Source organism: Schistocerca nitens, chromosome 5 (assembly GCF_023898315.1).
Source record: "Schistocerca nitens isolate TAMUIC-IGC-003100 chromosome 5, iqSchNite1.1, whole genome shotgun sequence".
NCBI classification, from domain to species: domain Eukaryota; kingdom Metazoa; phylum Arthropoda; class Insecta; order Orthoptera; family Acrididae; genus Schistocerca; species Schistocerca nitens.
In genome coordinates this window covers 390,089,800-390,117,469 of record NC_064618.1, presented here as the reverse complement: position 1 = coordinate 390,117,469, position 27,670 = coordinate 390,089,800, and the positions used below count along the sequence as shown (strand labels likewise).

General features: G+C 39.5%; 1 protein-coding gene across 1 annotated transcript; it reads right to left on the bottom strand.

Annotated features, from left to right (window-relative positions):
* Positions 1 to 1,373: 1,373 nt before the first annotated feature.
* On the bottom strand, positions 1,374 to 27,501 carry LOC126259213 (cytochrome b-c1 complex subunit Rieske, mitochondrial). The gene is made up of 5 exons (XM_049955812.1): positions 27,210 to 27,501; positions 26,987 to 27,127; positions 26,458 to 26,635; positions 12,422 to 12,570; positions 1,374 to 1,575 (listed from the first exon to the last, which is right to left on the bottom strand). The coding sequence occupies exons 1-5, from the start codon at positions 27,418 to 27,420 to the stop codon at positions 1,436 to 1,438; spliced, it is 819 nt and encodes a 272-aa protein (XP_049811769.1). The 5' UTR covers positions 27,421 to 27,501; the 3' UTR covers positions 1,374 to 1,435.
* Between the last annotated feature and the right edge of the window lie 169 nt (positions 27,502 to 27,670).

The window sequence follows — 27,670 nt, the reverse complement described above, 5'->3', positions numbered from 1 at the left end:
ACCATTTGTCACCTGTGACAATACAGGATAAGAATAGTCACTGTTGCTCCTGATCCAACTGATGATAAGCAAGCAGAGATACACATATGGCCATCTGTCAGTTCTGTGAATTTTGAACCTTCCCCTTTGCACGCAAATGTCGCATGATGGTGGAATGATCATGGTTCATCACATTTGCCAGTTCTTGAGTACACTGATGTGGCTCATTGTGGAAAAATGAGTTTAAAATATTTTCATCAAACCCTGGAGGTCTTTCAAATATGAGGACACACTGAATGATCCTCCTTAAAATGAGAAAACCATTTTTTTTTTTTTGCCTTGCTCTGTCCAATGGCCTTATCCTTATACAAGGCGCAAATATTTCTCGTTGCCTCCCTTGTTGTCACCCCACTACTGAACTCAAACAGAAGAATAGGTCAGAAACGTTCTGATTTGTCCACTTGTCATTCCACTTTATAATGTCCATAGCTCCACTCACTATCTCTAAATGACAGTATGTAAACTCAAAACATCAACAGTGAACTACAAATAAAAAATGAGAATCAATAAACAAACCCATAATAACTGGAATACCAACATGCAAAACAAAAATGCTACAAACTTACACGCCAATCTAATATTGAACATAGAATATTTGTTCTGAGGCAGTATAACTCATGCCGCACAAATTAATCAGTGTGTATTCCTCCAGTATTTGAGAATGAGAGCACTTTGCAGCTGCCAAATAACTTTACACATAATTTGAAACCTTTACAAAACTTTTTCTCACTGGTAAAAGTTTATCACATGCTAAATTTTCCCTGTTCATTCAGTAAAACTTCAGTGCCATGCATGTTGTTTTAATTCATAACTTCTTTACTCCTATATTTGCAGGACATTTTGCAGACAGAATCCACATATATCACTGAATTTACCAGCAAAATCATACTATTCTATCACACAAAGTACATGAGATAAACACCGAGATGCGGGAGAAACTAACTTTCCTTAAAATGGAGCACAAATTGTTCAGACTATACTCACTAAGTGTTTGATAACACTGCAGTGTTTACTGGTATATTCTGAAAGGCTTTATACTCCATTTTAAAATGTCAATGTAAGTATTTATGACCAACAGTCTAAACAGAAGCAGATTACTTTATCCCTGAGCAGTACTCTACCAAAGAGAAACCATGCATGCATTTAATCAACTATTCCAATAATTAAAAAAAAAAAGAATTTTAATTAATGTACATAAAAGGAAGTGTTGCAACATATACAGTGTTTCATATTTACTTTAAGAGCCACAGACCAATTGATAACTCAGTTTTCTTTCATATGAGGAACAATAAAGGGTAATATGTACATATCTATATAACTGAACAATAACTTAATTATCTTGGGAACATATGATTTACTTCACATAACTAGTACATGCTAGTAGTTATGAGTAAAATCAGCCAACAACTAAGGTTCCTTCATCTTGAAACACATATGTTGGAACTTCTAAATTGAGAGGTGCTGGGCCTTTTCTGATACGACCTGATGCATCATAGTGAGAGCCGTGACAGGGACAGTAGTATCCACCAAAGTCACCTGAAAGAAAGTGGTGTAGTAATGAAAATATCTGAACTGTTCATTTGTTTAAAACATCACAATTTTTACAGAGACTGACACTGAAAACCAGCACACACCAATATATTAAGCGGATGCAAGGGTATATACAGAAACTTAACTTTGTAAACAAAACACATACTAACTTAAGGCATTTTAATGAACCTCTGACATTACGAAATGCAGAGCACAGCACATGTAACAAAATACAGGCCACAGAAGAATTAACATGTCACAGGATCACTTCATAATTTTGCAGAGCAACATATTTCAAACTAAACAATGAAAAAATATTTTATTTATAAAACTCATTACAGTGCAATTTTTGTCAATTACTTTCAAAAGTAACTTCACTGAACTGACAGTCATCAAGGAGATACCATTCCTGCAGACATTTGTGGATGCAGTCCACAACTTTGTGGAGCATTCATGTGACAATCCAATGACTTCCTGTTGAGGTTCTTTTTCTGTCCTTGAAGACAGGGAAGTTATAACTGGTCTTTAGAAGATGTGACATCTAATGCAAAAGAGCAGATTTGCAGGTCATACTGAACATTATTAGACATTGCAGAAAGCCTAGATCTGGAAAACAGATATAGAAATCAGGTTAATGTTGCAAGGTCTGTAAGGGTCTTTTTCGGGGCTGACATTGGATTATGATATGTAAAGCTAACGCAAACACATAGAATTATATCTTCTACAGCATATGCTTGTAACTGAGATTCCAAGTGGAAAAGCTGTAAAATAGCAAATATTTGCTAGTGTAGCCTCTCTACTAGGACTTCATCAGTAGAAGCAGGGATCTGTTTAATAGAGGGTTAACAGCTATACTGTAACATCAGATTTTCTTGAGAATACGCAAAAACAACTATTTCTTTATTACAAGCTTCAGTTCTGCCTATAAAATCTAAATCAATGTAAGTCATTGGTAAAGCTACATGAAATTAGCAAATAAAATTTGAAATTTTAGCATTTTAAAATTTGAATTTAGCACATATTTTTTCTATTTCATTATTCTGTTTCCTCTAAAAAATAAAGAAAACTGATTCTTTCTGTAACACAACTCCACAGTGTTAGTTGTTATTCAAATTAACACACACTTTAGGCCTATATACAAATGTTTATCTATTGAATGCAATCACTGAAGTAGTTTCAATAATGTCGGGCTTCACTGACCTCCTACTGCCACAACTAAATTGTACATTGAGAAGTACCTCTATGCATCCCCACTATTGACAGATACCCAAATCGCAGATAAAGCACTTGTCACAGAGGAGAAGGTTCAATATATCAGGCTTCTCATCAAGTCTCAAATAGTCAATACGATGTTGATAGAATGGTTAGAAAAATTGTCAGGTGGAATACTTTCCATTTACAATTTTTTTCCCCAGCAGAATCTTTCAAATACAGCTTTGCACGACAAACTTCAGTGCTGAAGAGCTCACCAATGTTTCTGTAAAACTATATACGAGGGCCGTTCAGAAAGTAACCTCCGGTTGATTTAAAAAAATACACCAAGTTAAATAAAAATATTTTAATATATACATCTTACAACTACATCTTTGCACTATTTTTCTACATAGTCTCCATAGTGATTGAGGCACTTATCGTATCTTCACAAGCTTTGAAATTCCTTCTGCATAAAAATCACCCGCTTGTGCCTGGAGCCAGCCTGTGACCGCATCTTTGAGCTCTGCGTCGTCATCAAACCGCTGTGACCTGAGCCATTTCTTCAAATGCATGAAGAGGTGATAATCACTTGGCGCCAGGTCTGGGCTGTAAGGTGGATGGTTGATAACGTCCCACTTGAAGGACTCAAGAAGGGCCGTTGTTCTGCGAGCAGAGTGAGGACGGGCGTTATCGTGCAAAAAAACGATACCGGAAGTCAGCATACCACGGCGTTTGTTCTGTATAGCCCGTCTTAACTTTTTTATTGTTTCACAGTACACGTCTTGATTAATGGTCGTACCACGTTCCATGAATTCAACCAACAACACCCCTTTGGCATCCCAAAACACCGTTGCCATCAGTTTTCTGGCAGAAAAATCTTGCGAGGCTTTTCTTGGTTTGGTAGGCGAATTTGAATGTGCCCACATCTTTGATTGTTCTTTTGTCTCAGGGTTCACGTACTTAATCCAGGTTTCGTCACCGGTCACAATTCTGTTTAACAATGGTTCTCCTTCGTCCTCATAACGTGACAAAGTCTAATGCAGAGGCCATTCTTTGAGTTTTGTGGTGGTCGGTAAGAATTTTGGGCACCCATCGTGCACAGAACTTACGGTAACCCAATCTTGCTGTCACTATCTCCTACAAGAGAGTCTTAGAAATCTGTGGAAAACCAGTAGACAACTCCGACATTGAGAAACGTCGATTTTCACGAACTTTTGCATCAACTGTCTGAACGAGTTCGTCAGTCACCAATGATGGTCTACCACTCCTCTCTTCATCATGAACGTTTTCTCGGCCACTTTTAAATAAACGTACCCATTCACGGACAACTCCTTCACTCATAACTCTTGGTCCGTACACGGCACAAAGCTCACGATGAATAGCTGCTGCAGAATATCCTTTGGCTGTAAAAAACCTTATGACAGCACGCACTTCACATTTGGTGGGGTTTTCTATTGCAGCACACATTTCAAACTGCCACAAAAACTAAACTAGCGCAGGTACGATGTTCACTCGACCACGGCTTGATGCCGACTGACCCGTTGAGTGCGTGAACGCACAGATGGCGTCGCTACTCCCCCCACAACCCGCACTGTGACCAATCGGAGGTTACTTTCTGAACCGCCCTCGTGTGTGTGTGTGTGTGTGTGTGTGTGTGTGTGTGTGTGTGTGTGTGTGTGTGTATATATATATATATATATATATATATATATATAAAACAAAGATGATGTGACTTACCAAACGAAAGCGCTGGCAGGTCGATAGACACACAAACAAACACACAAAATTCAAGCTTTCGCAACAAACTGTTGCCTCATCAGGAAAGAGGGAAGGAGAGGGAAAGACGAAAGGATGTGAGTTTTAAGGGAGAGGGTAAGGAGTCATTCCAATCCCGGGAGCGGAAAGACTTACCTTAGGGGGAAAAAAGGACGGGTATACACTCGCGCGCGGGTATAAAAGCGAGCGATGCCCGCGCATAGCGGGTCATTCGCGCTGCTGCTGTCGCACAGGCAACTGCATTGAACGCTGCCAAGATGCGCTACCGACGACAACGGCGACGTGCTAGACAGACAATATACAAAACTATAGAAGACGTCGAAATGACAACATCTGCTGCCGACAAGAAGAAGAACACAATGAAATCTGTCGCCGCACACGCCCTTCTAGATGGACCAGCTGTATTCTGTGGATGTAAACTGAACTTCAGCATCGACATCAACGATACATTTACCCATGGCAATGGATGGCTTACAGTGGCCATTGTACGAGGAGGAACAGGTGTTTCAAACGTGTCTGGACTAGAGAGTTTCGTTGACAGAGACATCGCCTTTAAGACCTACCATGTTACAGAAAATGCAAATAAAGACTTTGGAAAATCCACATACATGTCACCCTCACCCTTCTTCCTTTCTACACGTAGTAGACGTAAGATATCTGTAAATGAAACTGTATTTGTATGGTGTAAAGGTAAAGGTACCTGTGAATATGTTAAATTTGTTGGAGATTGTACATTATATTTTCATAAATAACACACACACACACACACACACACACACACACACACATATCCATCCACACATATACAGACACAAGCAGACATATTCAAAGACAAAGAGTTTGGGCAGAGATGTCAGTCGAGGTGGAAGTGCAGAGGCAAAGATGTTGTTGAATGACAGGATGCAGACTCTGAATGTGGCTCTCCAGCAGGGATACGACTTCCTCAAATCCTGCCCTGAAATGAGATCCATCCTTGATGAAATCCTCCCCACTCCACCAAGAATGTCTTTCCGCCGTCCACCTAACCTTCGTAACCTGTTAGTTCATCCCTATGAAATCCCCAAACCACCTTCCCTACCCTCTGGCTCCTACCCTTGTAACCGCCCCCGGTGTAAAACCTGTCCCGTGCACCCTCCCACCACCACCTACTCCAGTCCTGTAACCCGGAAGGTATACACGATCAAAGGCAGAGCCACGTGTGAAAGCACCCACGTGATTTACCAACTGACCTGCCTACACTGTGACGCATTCTATGTGGGAATGACCAGCAACAAACTGTCCATTTGCATGAATGAACACAGGCAGACAGTGTTTGTTGGTAATGAGGATCACCCTGTGGCTAAACATGCCTTGGTGCACGGCCAGCACATCTTGGCACAGTGTTACACCATCCGGGTTATCTGGATACTTCCCACTAACACCAACCTATCTGAACTCCGGAGATGGGAACTTGCTCTTCAATATATCCTCTCTTCCCGTTACCCACCAGGCCTCAATCTCCGCTAATTTCAAGTTGCCACCACTCATACCTCACCTGTCATTCAACATCTTTGCCTCTGCACTTCCACCTCGACTGACACCTCTGCCCAAACTCTTTGTCTTTGAATATGTCTGCTTGTGTCTGTATATGTGTGGATGGATGTGTGTGTGTGTGTGTGTGTGTGTGTGTGTGTGTGTGTATGCGCGCGCGAGTGTATACCCGTCCTTTTTTCCCCCTAAGGTAAGTCTTTCCGCTCCCGGGATTGGAATGACTCCTTACCCTCTCCCTTAAAACCCAAATCCTTTCGTCTTTCCCTCTCCTTCCCTCTTTCCTGACGAGGCAACCATTGGTTGCGAAAGCTAGAATTTTGTGTGTATGTTTGTGTGTCTATCGACCTGCCAGCGCTTTCGTTTAGATGGGCTGTGTGTTGCGTGTTTATATAGCCTTTGTAAACTTCTTATGGCAACAGATTTGAGACAATACTTTGCAACTGCTTTCTGTGCCACAGTGCCTGTTGAAAAATAATCTTCAGAATTTTTCAGTAATAATCTGATACTCTCAGGTTTCCATAACAAATGTGCAAATGGGCAAGTCATGCCTTCTAGTGTTGTAATAGAGGTGTTGATGCTAGCACATGTGTCACTTACAAATTTGCCTTGTAAGAATATGCAGCTTCATATTTTAAATGATCAAAAATGAGCTCAATGGCAGCATTTTCATTTTGCAATGATCTGAAAAATTTGATGATTGCTGGTTTGTGTGTCCAAGTATTGCACTGCATGAAACTAAAAATTCCATCTTGTGATTATTAGATAGGGGTAAAAATATTTTTGGCAGGCGAGCAAATTTCTCTTGAAGGAACTGAAGGCGTGCATCTTTCATTCTGAGGGAGTGCAGAAATGCCACTTTCATCTTATTGACAATAAACTTTAGCTCTTTTCGTTCTTTCATGAAAATGTCATCTAACTTCACTTTGTGTTCCCAGCAGGTGAATGTATTCAACTGTCTCCAATCAACGTGTGACTTGTGTAAGAAATGTATGTAGCAGATTCTGATACTAAACCTACAGAGTTTCCACATTTAATGCTGTGGGTTTTTAGGGTGTCTACTATGACCTGTGCAAAGTACTTCTGTTAGCAACTTCGAAAAAGTAAAAGAAGCCATATACAATTTCTGTCGTGATGTTCCAGTCATTGTCCGAAATAAAACTTCAAGTAAGTATCCTCCAATTCCGTCAAGTTTCATCAGCAATAATCACAACAGTATTATCCTTCACATCACCTTTGGTTTCTCCTATCATTTCGTCACGGCACTGACTGACATTTTTGTCAAAGTCAGTCTGAATGGTAATAGACAGAGGGGGTATACAGGCAAAACACAATATCCTGTTATTGAGCATGCTCTACAATGCGATAGTCATGACCTCAGTGCCTGTTTCACCGCACGTTAGCTGGTTTTTCCTTCCTGACATGAATTCTTCAGAACTCTGCAGGTGGGAACTGATATCACAACACATGCTTGGTTTTTGTGACCCACCTGGCTTAAATTTACATTAACATTTGTGGTCTCAGAATTTCTTTCCCGTGAGTGTGAATATTCATTTCCTTCACTCCCTTTTATTTTACAACCTGCCTATTCTACCCCCCCCCCCCCCCCCAGGTAGGAGCAACTGACTCCAAAAACATATTATACAGAAACTGGGTTGAGCAGCTAGTCTGACGACCCACATGCAACATAGCTACAACTTTACTGACAGTGACAATATAGGCAGGGATTAGTAATCATGATGTCATCACAGCAACAACAGTTACTGAAATAAATCTACCAAGAAACCGAGGAAAGTGTTTATGCTGGATACAACAGATGAACAGTAGTTAACATCCTGTTTAAACACTGAATGGACATAATTTTGTTCCAATATGATGGATGTACAGGAATTGTGGGCAAAGTTTAAACTGGCTATAAATCAAACTCCAGAGAAGTAAGTGCCAAGTTAAGTGGACTAAGAACAGAAAAAATGAACTATGGTTCAATAACGAAATTCAAAAAGTTCTGCGGTGAGGGCGGGAGCCTGTTAACAGGTACAAGCGAGTACAAACAATAGTAAAATTTTATGTCATTTACATGTAAAGTGCTATCTCAGGAATAAGTATGTCTGATTTCATGAACCTGTCATTCTACATTACTGCCTGATTAAACAGCAATTCAACCTTTATTTATCCACACCCCCTCCCCCCCCCCCCCCGCCCACAAAAAAAGAAAAAACAGGATATTATGGTAAGCATAATTACTTTATAAGTGTTGTGTACGTTTATTTGCACAAACACTAAAACGCATGCACACCCGCTCACTGTCAAAAGACCTCTGTTAAAGCACATTTACAAGAGCCATTTGAAATCAAATCACGACACCCGGCCAGAACTGCAATTTTGCTCAAGGCACCATTCTTGGGATCAATTCTGCATTACCATATTTACCCAACAATAAGAGAGCTTATTATCTTGCTTTGTCTTTTGGGGGAAGGGGACCTGGGTAATCATACATTTGCAGATAAAGCTTTCATTCTGGTGATCAATATTTTTACACTGTGTTGTAGCTTATTACTGGGGTTGTATTACATTTGCAGATGAAGCTTCGGTAATTGAGATCTCACAAAGATGTAATTTGATGATTTCAGAAGGGTGGGATGGGGTGCACTGGCACCAGCACAGCAGTATGTCAGGAGGGTAGTGACGAGCGTACCTTTCTTTTTATGAACATCTACCACGTTTAAACTGCAGTTCACCGGAATCTAAATGTGGTCAGAATTTAATTGACTTTACAAATGGATAAATACTCATACATTTCAACATGAAAGACATTAATTCTAATATATGTTCACACAGAATGCCCAAAACACATGTGTAATAAATGAAATACAATGTTCAACAATGGCGCTACAGCAGCTACTGCTCAACAGCCCTGCTGATTTTCAAGGTTGGCAACAAATAAAGAAGTGCACTGTTGCCTCTTAGTGCTCTTATTTTGACCAGTTCACCACAAAGGATCCAAGATGATAACATATGAGGTGCATTCAGAAAGAAAGTTCTAATCACATCCAACGATGGCACAAGTTGTCGGATAGGAATGCACATGCACAGGAGTAGAGAGGAGGTATGTGAGAATAACACAGTGTAGTTTCAATCTTGTAATTGTTGTGGTCTCCCACCAACTGTAAGGTTCATGCAGTTATCCAATTTTTGCACACTCAGAAGCAATCTCCAGCCAACATCTGTCACCAATTGTGCCAACCGTAAAGGCACATCATTACAATCAGTACAGTCAGATGATGGTGCATGCCATATGCTGAAGGACAAACCTGTATTCACAGGAAAGACCATAGTGGCTAACCATCCCTGGTGACATGAGAACTGATGGAGTGTGGCAAGCAATTCCAGAACTCACACATCAATTCTCTCAGATGTCTTGCTTGCCACTGAACGAAATTGTCTCCTGGTGGCTTTGTTTTCCTAAAGTGTGTGCAAGTGCCTTTTGGAATTGATGTGGTGAGCTTTTGTGAAGGAACACCATAAATGCTGATTGGTATTGTATGACATTGAAAAATCTGAGCAGAGTGATCCAGGACTTAAAAAGGCCAGAAACAGGTAGAAAATTTGATGTTACAGAAACAAATGTTCATAGGTAGTGTAAGATTAAGACCAAATTATAGATCACCAGTTCTGCATGTTGAACTTTCAGGGGGTCGAATTAGGAAAGGATTTGTGAACTGGAGCAGCAGTTTGTTTACTACGCCTGAAAGAAACATGATTAAGGCTTCCCCATTATTCGAATGAAGCGGTTGGGGAGAAAGAGGAATTTTCAAACTGCATGTGCAGAATTTACATCAAGCATGTGCTCATGTGTGACGATGATAAAGATGGTGAGTCTTACAAGGATTTAGAACAGCACTAGCTTAGCAATTTTCCATGGCATTTAATTAAATGCTACTTGCATATATTGTCAAACAATGTAACAATACACCACAGCTGAACAGTGTTAACTTTTTTAGGCCAATCTTATGATACCTTACATCAAGAGAACAGTTGTAAATGTGATCAGTCACAGTTTGATAAAAATAAAGATTTCCCAAGGAGCATCTTCAAAAATTGTCTGGTAAATATGGCCTGTACATTCCACAATATTCCATTGTGAATATGATCTATGAGACAAGTAATTAACTATACAACAGAGGAATGGAAGGGATTCTTAGTACACACTCACATTCCAGTGACCCATTTTCAGGGCTGCAATTGGGCCACACATCTTGAATGGTAAATCAAGTACGCAAACCATTTCTGAAAACTTAATTCCTTAGAGGCTTTGAGTGTTATTTAAGATATACTGGGTGAAACTGGATTAATCAGATATGGTAGATTGCTTGCATTCTTGAAAAGGACTAGCAATGTCAATTTGACAAATTCAGAGTTAGTGTTGTTCTTCATTCAGAAGAACCAACTGCTTCCTTTTTTCAAAAAAAATTTCTCAAAACTCTGAAATCAAAAGACACGCTAGCTGATCAAATCCTAAAGAAAAGGTGAGCCCACTTGTCTACTGGAAGACTCTCCACACTAGCCTTGGGTGAGGTATCACCACCCTCACTCTCACTTTTTTTTTTTTAAGGGAAAGGTTTTGTACAAGTGAGACTTCAAGTAAAATAGTTGAAGTGATTGCTCTGTGCAGCTTTTTAATTTTCTTTACTTTTTATCTTCAGTTAGAAAAAGATTGTTTAAAACTATTTTAGTAAAAATGCAGACAATATTCCAGGTAACTTACTACTTTCATCAGGTTTATACAATGGGATTAGTAAACATACAATTCAGTTCTTAGTAAGCCCACCTCTCAGCTAATTTTGAAGTACTGGTTCCAAGGTCTGCCAATGAAAACTTAGTTCTTTTGCTTAGTGTTCTTTATTTAATATCTCTCCCATCTTGAAATTTAAACCACTTTTTGTGAAAACACATAAGAATAATAATTCTTTAGAAAAAAGAAAATCGGTTTCAGAAATTTTTTACAGAACCAGTTCTTTGGATGTTAGTAAGTCAGCTTTCTGGCACCCACAGGTTTGTAAGTTAAAAACACCTTTGCATTATGCCACTATCATAAAAATAAGCAATCTCACTTCTTGAAACTTGCAAGGAGAAAAAGTGAATCAGCCATGTAGGGAACAAAAAGGTAATGGGTCTTACTGACAAGGAAAGATTATTCATGAAACGCTTTGTGGCAGAATGAAAAATTAACTCTGATACACAGTATGTACTGTTATGAAGCATCCTAGTAAATTAAAAGTACATGCTACACTGAATAAAATCCTTGCTATTGGGGTGAACCTTATCCACTTGAGGTCCAGTCTGCCAGGAAGTTTCAGAACAGTGCAAACAACAATGCACAGCAACAGATTTATTCACTGTGATTGTGCATTTCTTATAAACCCTGCTTCATGAGAAATCTAAGTTGAAGATTTTGGTGCAACTGAATTATCATTAGTCAGCAAGGCTTTGTTAATGAACAACATCTCTCAACAGTAACTTCAACTTTCCACTGTATATGTAATCCTGAGTAATTTCATCTCCAACTTCTGCTACATTAATGGTTTTCTTATTAACAGACTTATTCACTTCAACAATCTAACAATATGAGTACTCCAACCTCAGCAATTTTCCAGAAAGAACTGGAACATATACTTAAGTTTATTCAATACAACCAGTTAATATGTAGAATACGGCAATATACTGTAGCCTGTACATACTATTACTTGAATTGTTCCCATACTATCTGTGATGTTCTGAAATGTTTGTCTTTCAACAACAGACCAGCAGTCAAACTCTTCCATGGAATAAATATGTTAAAAAAGTTCTAATGAACAACTTGCACCCGTTCACATGTAACAACAGTTTTTTTGGGGGGAGGGGAGGGGGGGACGGGAATAATATCTTAATGTTTTTTTAATGACAACAGCACTGTTTTAGTATTTACCTAAAAAAAAGGGAGAGAGAGAGAGAGAGAGAGAGAGAGAGAGAGAGAGAGAGAGAGACAGAGACAGGAAATGAATCTAGATCATCAGATTAAAAATCAAGCATGCCACCAATGAGCTATTTTTACAGAAGTTCAGGTGTTCATTAAACTGGTGCATAAAATGCATTTAAAAACTTGAAATTTTTTGGGGTGGTTGGCAAGCTAGTGTATTTTATTACTCCTACAGGATAGCATCCTTTAGGTAAACCACACGCCAACCAAGATTCATTCCAATCTGAATTCCCAAGCTGTGCCCTCCTTGTAAGTAAGAGCAATGAACCTGCTACAGTATCATTTCAGTCCCCAATGACAATATAAACAATGTTAACAAAATACGTGCTAAAACCTTACCTGCATTGGCAATGGGTACACAGCCAAGGTGGGTGCACACTCCAAGTACAACCAGCCATTCTGGTTTCTGCACTCTATCATTATCATGCTGAGGGTCTCTTAGTGTGCTTACATTTACACTCTGTTCTTGCTGAATTTCTTCTGCTGTTCTGGGAAAGATAAACACAAAACAGTTAGTTAAACCCATCATAAATATTGTGATAAATACTATGTCAATTTGACAAAATTTACACATAATTATAGGCAAATAGAGCAACTTATGTTACATATATACTGGACATTCAAAAGTTTCTAACTGACTACTTCTAATCAAGAAACCTCTATTATGTAGGGGTCAGGCTGCAGTTAAGTGGAGTTGCATGGCATGACCAGAGCAGAGCAGCGCAACATGGTGAGCAGAGCAGCACTGATGAAACAAACCAGTGCAGATCAGTGCACATGATCATAGTGGTGCAGCAAGCAAGGCAAATCGGCAAATCAGCAGAGCAGCGCAGAGCGGTGCTGAGGGAATCCAATATGTTTGTTTCACAGAGCTGCGAGTAGAACCTTCAAGTGACTCCGGCTGTGTTTGGACAACACCAGCAGCATTTGGCTGTTGCTGTGGGTAGCAGAGTCAATATTATTTCTGGAATTTGTCTTGCTTTTGTTGTACTACTGGGAAAATAGCACCAGCGGAAGCCTTGATACAGTTGTTTTTCCACAGTGCCCTTTATGGGACCAGTGAAACAACTAAGATCACAATTGATTTTCGACAAGTTATCTGATCAGGCAGCAACCGATGTACAAACAAGTACAGAAGAGATGATTTTTTTCTGAAACCATAGTCACAGAAAATTTTTGGAAAGATATTTATGCCTTTTGACTGTATGTACTGCATTCATTGCACAGAGCATAACTTAATCATAGCTAACACTTGGTTTAAGAATCATGGAAGGAGGTTATACACGTGGAAGAGGCCTGGAGATACGGGAAGCTTTCAGATAGATTATACAGGGTGATTCAAAAAGAATACCATAACTTTAGGAATTTAAAACTCTGCAACGACAAAAGGCAGAGCTAAGCACTATCTGTCGGCGAGTTAAGGGAGCTATAAAGTTTCATTTAGTTGTACATTTGTTCGCTTGAGGCACTGTTGATTAGGCGTCAGCGTCAGTTGATGCTAAGATGGCGACCGCTCAACAGAAAGCTTTTTGTGTTATTGAGTACGGCAGAAGTGAATTGACGACAGTTGTTCAGCGTGCATTTCGAACGAAGTATGGTGTTAAACCTCCTGATAGGTGGTGTACTAAACGTTGGTATAAACAGTTTACAGAGGATGGGTGTTTGTGCAAAGGGAAAAGTTCTGGACGGCCGAGAACGAGTGATGAAAATGTAGCACGCCTCCAAGAAGCCCTGATCTTACCCCCTGCGATTTTTTCTTATGGGGGTATGTTAAGGATATGGTGTTTCGGCCACCTCTCCCAGCCACCATTGATGATTTGAAACGAGAAATAACAGCAGCTATCCAAACTGTTACGCCTGATATGTTACAGAGAGTGTGGAACGAGTTGGAGTATCGGGTTGATATTGCTCGAGTGTCTGGAGGGGGCCATATTGAACATCTCTGAACTTGTTTTTGAGTGAAAAAAAAAAAAAAAAAACCTTTTTAAATACTCTTTGTAATGATGTATAACAGAAGGTTATATTATGTTTCTTTCATTAAATACACATTTTTAAAGTTGTGGTATTCTTTTTGAATCACCCTGTATAAAGGGAAGACAGATTTAGGAACCAGGTTTTAAATTGTAAGACATTTCCAGCGGCAGATGTGGACTCTGACTACAATCTATTGGTTATGAACTGTAGATTAAAACTGAAGAATCTGCAAAAAGGTGGCAATTTAAGGAGATGGGACCTGGATAAACTGACTACACCAGAGTTTGTACAGAGTTTCAGGGAGAGCACAAGGCAACAATTGACAAGAATGGGGGAAAGAAATACAGTAGAAGAAGAAGGGGTAGCTTTGAGGGATGAAGTAGTGAAGCCAGCAGAGGATCAAGTAGGTATAAAGATGTGGGCTAGTGGAAACCTTTGGGTAACAGAAGAGAGATTGACTTTAATTGATGGTAGGAGAAAATATAAAAATGCAGTAGGTGAAACAGTAAAAAAGGAGTGCAAACGTCTCTATAATGAGATTGACAGGAAGTGCAAAATGGCTAAGCAGGGATGGCTAGAGGACAAATGTAACGATGTAGAGGCATATATCACTAGGGATAAGATAGATACTACCTACAGGAAAATTAATAAAATCTTTGGAGAAAAGAGAACCACTTTTATGAATATCAAGAGATCTGATGGAAAACCAGTTTTAAGCAAAGAAGGGAAAGCAGAAAGGTGGAAGAAGTATATACAGGGTTTATACAGGGCGATGTACTTGAGGGCATATTATGGAAATGCCAGAGTACATAGATGAAGATGAAATGGGAGATGTGATACTGTATGAAGACTGTGACAGAGCACTGAAAGAACTAAGTAGAAACAAGGCCCCAGGAGTAGACAACATTCCATTAGAGCTACTGATAATCCTTGGGAGAGCCAGCCATGACAAAACCCTGACATCTGGTGAGCAAGATGTACGAGACGGGCGAAACACCCTCAGACTTCAAGAAGAATATTATAATCGCAATCCCAAAAAAAAGCAGGTGTTGACATGCATGAAAATTACTGAACTATCAATTTAACAAGTCACAGCTGCAAAATACTAACACAAATTCTTTATACACAAATGGAAAAATTGGTAGAAGACGACTTCAGGGAAGAGCAGTTATGATTACTTAGAAATGTTGGATCATGTGAGGCAATACTGACCCTACGAATTATCTTAGAAGATAGATTAAGGAAAGGAAAACCTACATTTCTAGCATTTGTAGACTTAGAGAAAGTTTTGACAATGTTGACTGGAATACTCTCTTTCAAATTCTGAAGGTGGCAGGGGTGAAATACAGGGAGCACAAGAATATTAACTATTTGTACAAAAACCTGATGGCAGTTATAAGAGTCGAGGGACATGAAAGGGAAGCAGTGGTTGGGAAGGGAGTGAGACAGGGTTTTAGCCTATCCCTGATGTTCTTCAATCTGTATAATGAGCATGAAGTTAAGGGGGGGGGGGGGGAGGGGGAAACTGAAGTAGGAATAAAAATCCAAGAAAAGAAATAAAAACTTTTGAGGTTTGCCGATGACATTGTAATTCTGTCAGAGACAGCAAAGGACCTGGAAAAGCAGTTGAACGGAATGGACAGCATCTTGAAAGGAGGGTATAAGATGAATATCAACAAAAGCAAAACGAGGATAATGAAATGTAGTCGTATTAAATCGGATGGTACTGTGATAATTAGTTTAGGAAATGAGACAAAGTAGTAGATGAGTTTTGCTATTTGGGGAGCAAAATAACTGATGGTGGTCAAAGTAGACAGGATATAAAATGTAGACTGGCAATGGCAAGGAAAGCGTTTAAGAAGAAGATAAATTTGTTAACATCGAGTGTAGATGTAAGTGTCAGGAAGCCTTTTCTGAAAGTATTTGTATGGAGTGTAGTCCTGTATGAAAGTGAGGTATGGACAATAAATAGCGTAGACAAGAAAAGAATAGAAGCTTTCGAAATGTGGTGCTAGAAAACTATTCTGAAGGTTACATGGATACATCACGTAACTAATGAGGAGGTACTGAATAGAATTAGGGAGAAGAGGAGTTTGCGGCACAACTTGACTAGAAGAAGGGATGGGTTAGTAGGACACATTCTGAGGCATCGAAGGATCACCTATTTAGTACTGGAGGGAAGCGTGGAGGGGAAATATCGTAGAGGGAGACAAAGAGATTCTTACACTAAGCAGATTCAGAAGGATGTACATTGCAGCCATTACTCGGAGATGACGACGCTTGCACAGGATTGAGTACCATGGAGAGCTGCATCAAACCAGTCTCTGGACTGAAGTCCAGAACACACAATGCATTCATATCAGTATCTAGATTATGACCTTAGGCCATTTTCAATTGTCACAACATCAAAAATCATCTGACTTGTGTGAAACAAAAGTTATGGTTGAAAAATACATATCAGGTTATATTAGTGTGTGAACATACCTGTGTTACATAAAAAGGCTGGAAACTTGCATGACTGACAAGTGTAGTGAAGCTGTGATGTACATCACATTCAAAGCATGGGTGTAAGCTTCATTTCATTGTGCGTAAACATGAATTCAAATGAAACTAAGTGTGTACCCATTTTTAGGATATGTATAATTTACATCACAGCTTCACTATATTTGGCAGATATACAAGTTTCCAGCCTTTTTGTATGTCACAGACATTTTGTCATACTGACTTACAATACGACTGGTTTATACATGTAACATGATGTGCATTTTCAACAACACAAATCTGATGGTTTTTGACACTGTGACACTTGAAAATGACCAAAGGCCGAAATGTAGATTGTGAAATAAAGGCTTTGTATACAGTTGAATGGCAGAAATATCTTTTCAAAAAGTGCAGAATACATTTCCTTAATCTCTGGTATCTTTCATTGTCTTAAAACAAGAGGGTAACAAAATTAAAGTAGCAGAGCTGATAACAACACAAAAACCACCTTTTACCATGTGAGAAAAAGTTTTTCAAAGACTCAGTTAATAGCTTCATTTGAACCTCTCTTAATAGTTTCGTCCTCTATGATAAGTGCCCTGCACAGAATGCCCGGTTTATACCATATGTCGCTCACTGCAACTCGGGGATCCTTCTACAACAATGCCGGCATTGTGGAGAACACTTACATTTCACAATATCAGCAGCAAATTTGGGTGGAGTTTCTCTTGGCTTAAAAAATATGCTACACTTACTGCTCATTATTCAAAAAACACACCAATTGCCATGGTCTGTAAAAGTGTTCGTTGAAATATTTTTTCCCCGATTTAAAATCTGCCGACTGCAAGATTTGACAAAATGCCTAACAATGGCTATGCTTCATCTTCAATGAACACAAAAGGCAATATAACTGATATCTCTGGTAATGGAGAGTCTGATGATATATTAAGCACCCCTTCTCGCATCAAGCAAAATACACTAGAATAATTAAATAGACCACAGTCACTTTCCTTACTATATTCTCCAACATTGATTATAATGACTTTCCCCATGAGTATCTGCAACTGCTTGTAGTACAATTGAATGAAAATGCCTATAACCTAAGACATCATACCAGAATTTTCTGTACATTTTAAATGAATGCGGCTTCTACGAGCATCACCAATTCATTTGAATGTTTCTCTAAGTTCTATAAATATTTTATAGTATTTAGAAAATCATCTGCAGAACACACACTCCATGTGGAGTGGCTGAAGGCAATCCCACAACACTTTGGTAGTTGACTCCACATTTCTTATAATGGTTGCGAATCCTATTGTGACTATAGAGCTATGTCTCAAAAACTACTTCTGGTCTCCAGGAACTTTTAACAATTCTTGTTTCACTAACTGTTGATGACCCTTAAGAAGTCACATTATTCTGTTGGAAAAAAAAGTTAAATAAAAGAAAGCTGTACTTATTTGTGCATCACATAAGATAAGGGAGTTTTGTACAGCAACCAAATGGCAACATACTCCCATCTTTGAGCACTATTATTTGCCCAAATCTTGTTTCTTTAATTCATAGTGTTTACGAGATTCACAGGTGTTATGAGAGTTTGATTCTTGCTTTATGGGTGCACCATATATGATCCATTTCCTCAAGAATGGAGTAAGTTATAGATGCTATTCCAAGATCAAACGATATTTCAATATGTCAACAACATCTGGTATGCAGCAACATGTGAGTTAACAGGCACCAAATGCAAATTCATAACAACATCTATGTGTCAACGCAAACTATTCAGCTTTCACGCAGAAGACTACTTAATTTTGAAATATCACAGTGATTAATGAAACAATAAACAGCTCTTCACGAAATCCTTAAGATGCATGAGAATTTTTTTACCTAGTAGTTTCTTTAAAATTGTTGGAGTAAGACTGCAGATTGGCCAGCTTGTGCTTTTGCTGATGAAGCAGTGAAGTGAGCCTACTGGCTACTGGGCTCATCCCTGCCCCACTATAACTAGACACGAAGAAGCATTGCAGCAGCTGCCCGATGCACAGCTCTGCTCTGTCATGTCCCTCCACAATAATTCAGACTTATTAAAAAAAAAAACAACACACACACCTTAATTGTAATCTGGACACTACTGCTGCTGGTATACATTTTATTTCTATGGGTAGGTTATCAAAGAATTTTATAACTGTGGGTTTCACTTCATTCTGTGGTGAAGTCAGATCTGCTAGTGCATATTGTAGATCATTTCTCTCAGGATTATGAATCTGAGCAGCTAATTCCTACCGTGATTCAATAATATGAAAATGTGGCCAATATTCAAAATTGCTTAAAAACATCTCTGAAAGATGCACTGTGTGAATCCCACAAAATACCAATTAGTTTTGTGTACCTGAAGGTTGTTTACACCGAGTTTGAAACATGTTTTGCAACATCTCTATCTACACAGATACACTGCAAATCACATTTAAGTGCCTGGCAAAAGATTCATTGAACCACCTTAACAATAATTCTCTACTATTCCAATCTCGTACAGCATGCGGAAAAAACAAACACCTATATCTTTCCATGCGAGCCCTAATTTCCCAATTTTATTATGATGATCGTTTCTCCCTATGTAGGTCAGCTTGAAAAACCAAAGTAGTTTTGCATTAGGAGGAAAAAGTTGATGATTGAAATTTTGTGAGAAGATTTCACCACAGCAAAAAGCACTTTTGTTTTAGTAATGTCCACACCTAAACCTGTATCATTTCAGCGATACTCTCTCTCCTATTTCATGTGCTGTCCTCCTGTGAACTTTCTTGATGTACTCTGTCAATCCTATCTGGAAAGGATCCCACTGTGCAGCAGTATTCTAAAAAGAGGATGGATAAGCATACTGCAGGCAGTCTCATTAGTAGATCTGTTACACTTCTTAAGTGTCCTGCCAATGAAACACTGTCTTTGCTTAGTCTTCCTCACAACATTTTGTGTGTGTTCCATCCAATTTAAGTTTTTCACAATTTTAATTCCTGGGTATTTAGTTGAATTTACGACCTTTAAATTTGACTGATTTATCATGTAACCAAAGTTTAACAGATTCCGTTTAGCACTCATGTGGACGACCTCACACTTTTGGTTATTTAGGTTCAATTGCCAATTTTTGCACCATAGAAATATTCTTGTAAATCGTTTTGCAATTTGTTTTGATCTTCTGATGACTCTACTAGCAAATAAATGACACCATCATCTGCAAACAACGTAAGATGGTTGCTCAAATTGTCTCCTAACTCATTTACATAGATAAGTTACAGCAAAGGGCCTACAATGCTATAGATTGGGGAATGCAAGAAAATCTCTTTTACTTTAACACTTTCCACTTTATGACGAACTGTGACATCTCTGAAAGGAACTCGTGAATCCAGTCACATATCTGAGATGGTATTCCATAAGCAAGCAATTTCACTACAAGCCACTTGTGTGGTGCAGTGTCAAAAGCCTTCTGGAAATATAGAAATATGGAATCAATTTGAAATCCCTTGCCAATAGCATTAACACTTCGTGTAAGTAAAGATAAAACAATTGAAAATCCAGGATGGAATGTAACAATATTATGAGAAGGAAAGTTGCCACTCACGATGCAGTGGAGATGCTGAATCACAGACAGGCACAACAAAAGGACACTTGGCAGTGTGATTTCAGTTGCCTGAGACTGCAGGTGTGTGTGTGTGTGTGTGTGTGTGTGTATACTGCTGACAAAGGTCTTAATGGCCGAAAGCTATAATCTTGTGAATCTTTTTGTTGTGCCTATCGCAACTCAGCATGTTCACTGTATAGTGAGTAACAACTTTCTCCTCGAGGTAATTCACAATGTTCAAACACAATATATGTTCCAAAATCCCACTGCATATCAACATTAACGATATGAGCCTGTAATTTAGTGGATTACTCCTACTACCTTTCTTATATATATTGATGTGACCTACGCAACTTTCCCATCTTTGGGTACAGATCTTTGGTCTAACAAGCAGTTGTAAATGATTGTTTGTATGGAGGTATTGTATCAGTACACTCTGGAAGAAACCTAACTGGTGTGCTGTCTGGACTGGAAGACACTTTTGTTAAGAGATTTAAGCTGCTTCACTACGCCAAGAATATATACTTTTTTGTCACTCATGTTGGCAGCTGTTCTTGTTTTGAATTCTGTCACTAATTCTGGAATCAAGAATTTGCAACACATCACGAACAAGAAGTGTTCCACGTTTGTGTCAGTATAGATCAAAGGTAACAATGTTTCTCATTAGCTACACAGAACTAGTGTTTGTTTATGCTCTGCCCTACTTTGTGTAGCTCTGCGAGTTGTCTTATGTTGCACTGTACATTGTATCACATTTTGAAAATGAAGTGTACAACTTCTTACACGCTAATAGAATGTATGTTGCGTCTGTTATAAAAATACAAAAGTGGGGCACGGTTCTCTATAGAAAACCACTGTTGCTTACTATCAGCAGCAGTGATGTGGACAGGAAGCCAAGATCTCTTTTAGCTCCATACAGACATGAGAAAAATAAAATTGGAGAACAAGAAATCTGGCAGTGGTACAGAATCTTTGTTTACATAAAGTGGTTTGGTTTCCATTATTTACAGGTTTTGGATGATTATTCAGGAACCAAACAAAGAACAGACAATAAAAAAAAGGGGTAAACAAGGTTATGCTTGTTTATTTGTATTCTGCACTGTACAACAATATTATTAATTATTTTATCGCAGTACAAATCCTTGTGAGTTTAAAAAGCACTCTGCAAATTCATCTCAAATTTCTGCCATCCTTCCTTCCACAATAACCTCCATTTGTTCCAATTCCACCAATCCTTACCTCTCACCAACATAATCCTGCAAAACCATATTACTCACACTCATACCTCCCTGCAATAACTTCTCTCCATCCATAAAATTATTCTGCTATGCAACCAAGTTCTGGATCCCAAACACACACACACACACACACACACACACACACACACACACACACTGAATTCTTGTCATATATGAACAAGAGCAACATGCACAATGTCGCCTCAAAAAACTCTCCAGCATGCTCACTTCCTACCCCCGCCTCGGAGTACCACTGTCCACCTATACAATAACTTGCAAAACCACCCACATCCCCTCATAGCTGACACACCCTTTCTCACAAACCTACTAAATATACCCTACCCTCAAAAACTCCCTCCCAGAATCCAGAACTAAAACAGACCTGAAGCACAGTAATGACCTTTTCCTCCAAAAGCCTTTATCCCACAGAAATAGACCTTTCCAAAGGCCTCACCTTTTGCCCGACTCAAATTCAATAATAAAGGACTTGTTAAAGACCTTATCTCCTTCTCCCAGTCCCTACAGTGGAAACACTTTTCTGCCATCAACCCTACCAATCAGAGTTAACCAAAGACCAATACTGAACCCTGCCTGACTCAGTCCACTTCTCCATACAACTGTGATACCCCCACTGCTCCCAAATCACCCCTGATAATTTAGCAGAATTTCTTAACCTCAAATCTTTCCTCAGCATCATTCCCCAAACTCCTTAACATGCAAATTAACTTTACATCTACAGAAAGAACCGCAACCCAGCATCTAAAAACTGATCTCGACCTTATAATCCTACCTGCTTACAAAGGCTCCACCAGTGCTATTTTGAACTGCAAGGATTACCTGGCAGAAGGACTCTGCCACCTGTCAGATGCATCCACCCACAAACCCTGCCACAGTGACCCTATTCCAAAAATCTAGTAGGAACCTTAGTCTCTCCTCAAATTCTTACGCCTATCCCAGAACCTCTACCTGGAGTCTATATCTCTCCTCACCCCTACCACTCCCTGGACTCTTACCTTCTACATGCTTCCTAGATTAGATTAGACTACTCGAGGTTAAATCTAACTTTGGCTCAGAAGAGGGTAAATTATGCTGCCACGAAAGTCTTTGGTCACTTACCTAATAGCATCAAAAGTCTGACAGATAGCCACATAGCATTTAAAAGGAAATTAAAAGAATTTCTGAATGGCAACTCCTAAAAAAATTGTCATGTAATATTTTGTGTAATGTAATATCTTGTATAGACACCTTTTATTAATGTGACACATTCCACATCATTATGAAGTGTCATATTCATGATCTATGGAACAAGTAATAATCTAATCTTCCTGAAGTCCATAAACCCAACCAAGCAAATGCCTCATTGTGGTCCTTTAAGGGGTTCCCACAGTGACTTTCTGCTCTTGTTGACTAACACCTCCAGCCTGTTATCTGCAATCTACCCTCCTATACAAAAGACAACTGTTTCCTCCAAAGACACTCCACAGTTCCAGTTCCTTTACCACACGGTGTCCTGCTCATTACTATTGATACCACCTGCCTTTACACTAACATCCTCAATGCCCATGGCCTTACCACTATTGAACACCGTCTTTCCCAATGCCTGACAGATTCCAAAGGCACAACCTCTTTCCTAGTCACCATGATCAACTACACCCTCACTAACAATAACATCTCCTTTGAAGGCATTAATTGCAAACAAATCTTGGTCACCCGAATCCCAAGCCCCTCAACTCGTTCAGATTCTCGACAACATCTTAGTGATCTGGATCAAGGGTGAGGACACCCTACTCACATTCCTCCACGAACTCAATACCTTCTCCCCCACTAATTTGACCTTGACCTGGTCCCACTCAATCCAACAAGCCACCTTCCTTGATGTTGACCTCCACCTCAAAGATGGTCACATCAATACCTCTGTCCATATAAATCATGTCAACCACCAGCAATATCTCCACTTCAACAGCTTCCACCCATTGCAGACCAAGAAGTCCCTTCCATACAGTCTAGCCACCTGTGTACATCACAACTGCAGTGACGAGCTGTTCCTCTTGGAATATACCAAGTGTCTCACTGAGGCCTTCATTGGCCATAAGTGCCCTCCCAACCTTGTACGAAAACACGTCTCCTATGCCGTATCCTTCCAGTCACCCACTACCTCCCAGATTCCCACCCCATGTCTGGCCACGGAGGAGCATTCCCCTTGTGACTCAGTACCACCCACAGCTGGAACAACTGAATCACATTCTCTGCCAGGGTTTCGACAACCTCTCGTTGTACCCTGAAATGAGAAATGTCCTACCACTACCCTTCCCACCCCTCCCACTGCCCACCAAACAACCTTCACAATACCCTTGTCCTTCCCTACACAATGCTCCCAACCCCTTGTCTTATGGCTCATATTCCTGTAATAGACCTAGCTATATGCAAGACCTGTCCCATACATCCTCCAACCATCGCCTACTCCAGTCCGGTCTCAATCACCATCTAGCCAATCAAAGGCAGGGCTATCTGTGAAACCAGTCATGTGATCTACAAGCTAAGCTGCAACCACCATTCTGCATTCTAAATGAGCTTGACAACCAATAAGCAGTGTCTGTATGAATGGCCACAAACTGTGGCCAAGAAACTACTGGACCACCCTGCTGCTGAGAACACCGCCCAACATGGTGTTCTACATTTCAATGACTGCTTCACAACCTGTGCCATTTGGATGCTTCCCACGAAGACCAGCTTTTCCGAATTGCGCAGGTGGGATCTCTGCCTGCAACATATCCTACATTCCCTTAACTCTCCTAGCCTCAAACTTCTTTGGTCATTGTCCTTACCTATCTAGCCTCTTCCCTGTTCCCATTCCAGCACTACACAGCCCTCTATTCCATCAATGCACCCAGTCTTTTTACTTCTCTCCCCCGCCTCCCATCTCTCTCCCCCCTGCCCTTTGTCTAACATCCCAACTGCCACCTCGTCCCTGCACACTTCCACTAGCAGTACTTTACCATCCCCCACCCCTAGCCTGCTATCCCCCCCCCCCACCCCTCCCCGCACCAGCCGCCTCCTCACACCAACCCTATTGCTTCTCCCATCATGCTCTCTCTCTCTCTCTCTCTCTCTCTCTCTCTCTCTCTCTGTGTGTGTGTGTGTGTGTGTGTGTGTGTGTGTGTGTGTGTGTGTGTGTGTGTGTGTGTGTGTGTGTGTAGGCCTTGCTGTGCCTATTGCGACTCAGCATCTCCGCTGTACAGGGAGTCACAACTATCCTTTTCTTAACATTGTTACATTCCATCCTGGATTTTCCATTTTTTTATTTCTTTGTTTCTGGTTGAAATTCTCCATGGTAAATTTGGGAGTGTAGTAATAGAAGATAGGAAATAACAGTTTAAATTTCCTCCTGGGCTATAACAGCTTCTTTGCTTAACATTTCTGCTTAAGAACTTGTGGAAAACAATTGTCATAGTATAGTTCGTGCCTTCTAGACTGCAACACTAGTTTCCACTGAGGTCTAAACATTTGTAGATAAAAATTCTTTCTTTTGAACATTGGTTGTGCTCTCCTGGAAATGACTTCATGAAGTTTTCTTGTAACAGGAAGCATCATCTGCCAGGAATACATGTGGCAGCAGGTTTGTCCCTCCACATAAACATTCATCAGATGACAAGTTCAGCTTGTTTTATAATTAAGTCCACACTGAGGAATATTTAAAAACCCTTCCATCAGAAATCCTTCCTTGACAGCCAACATTAGCATATAAAAAGTTGTTATTCTCAGCAAAAACAGCAAGCAGCACAACACTAAATGACCCCTTGTAGTTGCAAAATTTGCTACCACTAGCAACAGGACACTGTAGGACAATATGCTACTCATCAATTGCTCCCATATGATAATTGAAGTAGACTACCTAGCTGAACACACTTTCCTTTTCGTACTATCTTCATTCACCAGGATCTGAAACAAGTTAATTTGGCTTCAGGTTCCGCAAGTTCTACCAGCGGAAGATATGAAATATTTTACAGGCTGCAGGTCCCGGAGAACTGGCAGGAACCCATTAAATGAGGCAACAGTAATATTTCAGAATGTTCTGCTGGCAAAAAGAACTTTGATCGTTAACTTTGGGAAGCTCATTGTCAGCAAATTTCACAAGCTGTCTTTTTTTTTTTTTTTTTTTTTTTTTTTCAAACAACATCTCTCTCTCTCTCTGAGGCAGAGGTGGAACTGTGTAACAGAGGAGTCAATAGTGAATGTGGCAGATTCCAATTGCAGATACCGTCATTGACACTGGGGTGGAAGTTCTGTTTGTTGAAAATGGTTATTTGGAATAATTTAAATCTGTGTATAAAAATCTTAAATATATGATACAGTGCTATTAACATAACTGAATTACCTGTACATATTCCTTTAATTGTTCGACCAAAGCTTCATAAACTGCAACTACTTAAGATTTAGCTAGCTTTGAAATGTGAAAAAAAGGAGGTTGCTCTAGCTATTTCATAGAAGTTAAATTATTGAAAATATATCAGTTAGTTTTGGTTTTTTATATTGTGGAGTTTGTTCTAGCTATGTACGTGAAGTGAAGGTTTCAATACACATCTGGAACCATGTGAAATTAAACTGTATCATGGACTTCGTTTAAGCTACGAAGACCAAGTGAATATTTTGATGCCAGCTTTTGTGCTGATTGTGGCCTTCATATGAGATATATAGGCCAAATGAAATTTCCAACAATTTTTGTGGCTTACTGAAGTACTGAATTATTTGTTTGGGTAGGAATGAATTTTACATTGGGAATGTCATTTTGTTTTTTCCCATCCAAAACTCGAAAATTCCCATTAACTTCATGTCATTCTTCAAATAATTTTTGTTACACTTTGTATTATGAGACTTCTTGTCTGTCTGCATCCTGAATGTGTAATGTCACGATAGCCATATTGCTAAAACTGAGCTGGCACTAAGTACTTACTCTGAGCTATATGTACTCAGATGCAGATCACACATTATAAGAGAATCCTTGTAGAACATTCCTTAACACATCACAACCATACTCTGAGCTTTAACTAGAGTCACCCAGTTCTAGATACCTGTGCCTGATGAACAGTGGCTTCCCTCGCCATTTGAATGTAACACTCTTTCCTTCTGGGATGTCACTCAGTTTCACTTCAATTTTCGCCAAAGCTAGCACGTCTGCAGATGCACTCATACTTGAGACAAACTGGGTTACTATTGCCTTCGCAGCATATGCTCCTCCAATGGCACCAGCTGAAAGTAAAGATTTTTTATTAGTATCTTCTTCCCACGTATGTAAAGATACTTTATTCATACTAACAAAAGTTACACACCAGTAATGGCATCAGTTGTTTTAAACAAGAATAATGTTGTTAAGTAAAATCAGGTTTTAACTATTATTAATGTCTGCACAGCATCACAGAAAGTATCACTCCAGGATGGTAGGCGTTTGTAATAGAAGTACGACTGAGGTGTACAGAGTACACCATGGCGTAAGTCACTATTAAATCCATTCTCGTAAAATTACTTTCTGGAGACATATGTTATTGGACACAGAACTGCTAAAATCTAGATGACTATCAAAGCTCAAATTTAACTTCTTACTTCCCGCTACTAGGTACGTAAAAGATTTTCGGGCTTCCGGGTCCGTATTCTTCACTGTTGCATCTGCTACTGAATGTCTTCTGTATGCACTGAAATCTGGAACCTGAATATCCGTGTGCGCACATCTCACTTGAGTAGTAACTGTAAACCAAAGTCAGCACTCAACATTAACAGAGAATTAAGGTTTATTCTACATTGCATAAAATATAATTTACCGTTTTACCTGTTGGCCCAGAACACACCCTCAAGTTACCCTTGGGTAAAGTCTGGCTTAAAGAATAACTTGTGTGTTGCTTCGGCAGACTTGGGGTCACAATCTTTTCAGATGAAATTGCAACCGGCGTAGCTGGTAGCTTTAATTGAGGTGCTACAACCTGCGATGTTGCTTTTAGGTATGGTGCTAAATTTCCCGCACGAGATACGATGTTCATCATGCTTGTGTTAACTTAGTATTACGTCTTGCACTCCTTCTACGCCAATCCCACCTTCACCTCCACTGCAAAAGAACTAACGTATAGAACTTTACTTCGCATTTTCGCCACTAGGGAGGTATGAGAAATTTCGATATCTGCCCTGTGCCAATAGTGTAAAGTGAGCTATTACAACAGTAATAACACATAAAAAGCTACCAAACAATTAATTTTTCATAATGCGTTTCCCTGGAAGTCAACAGGACTCATTGTA

Coding starts and splice junctions, on each gene's coding strand:
- LOC126259213 (XM_049955812.1), bottom strand. CDS start 27,420: ATGATGAACATCGTATCTCGTGCGGGAAATTTAGCACCATACCTAAAA. Junction 26,636..26,986: donor TACGTACCTAGTAGCGGGAA/GTAAGAAGTTAA, acceptor CTTTACTTTCAG/CTGGTGCCATTGGAGGAGCA. Junction 12,571..26,457: donor CCACTGTTCATCAGGCACAG/GTATCTAGAACT, acceptor TATCTTTCCCAG/AACAGCAGAAGAAATTCAGC.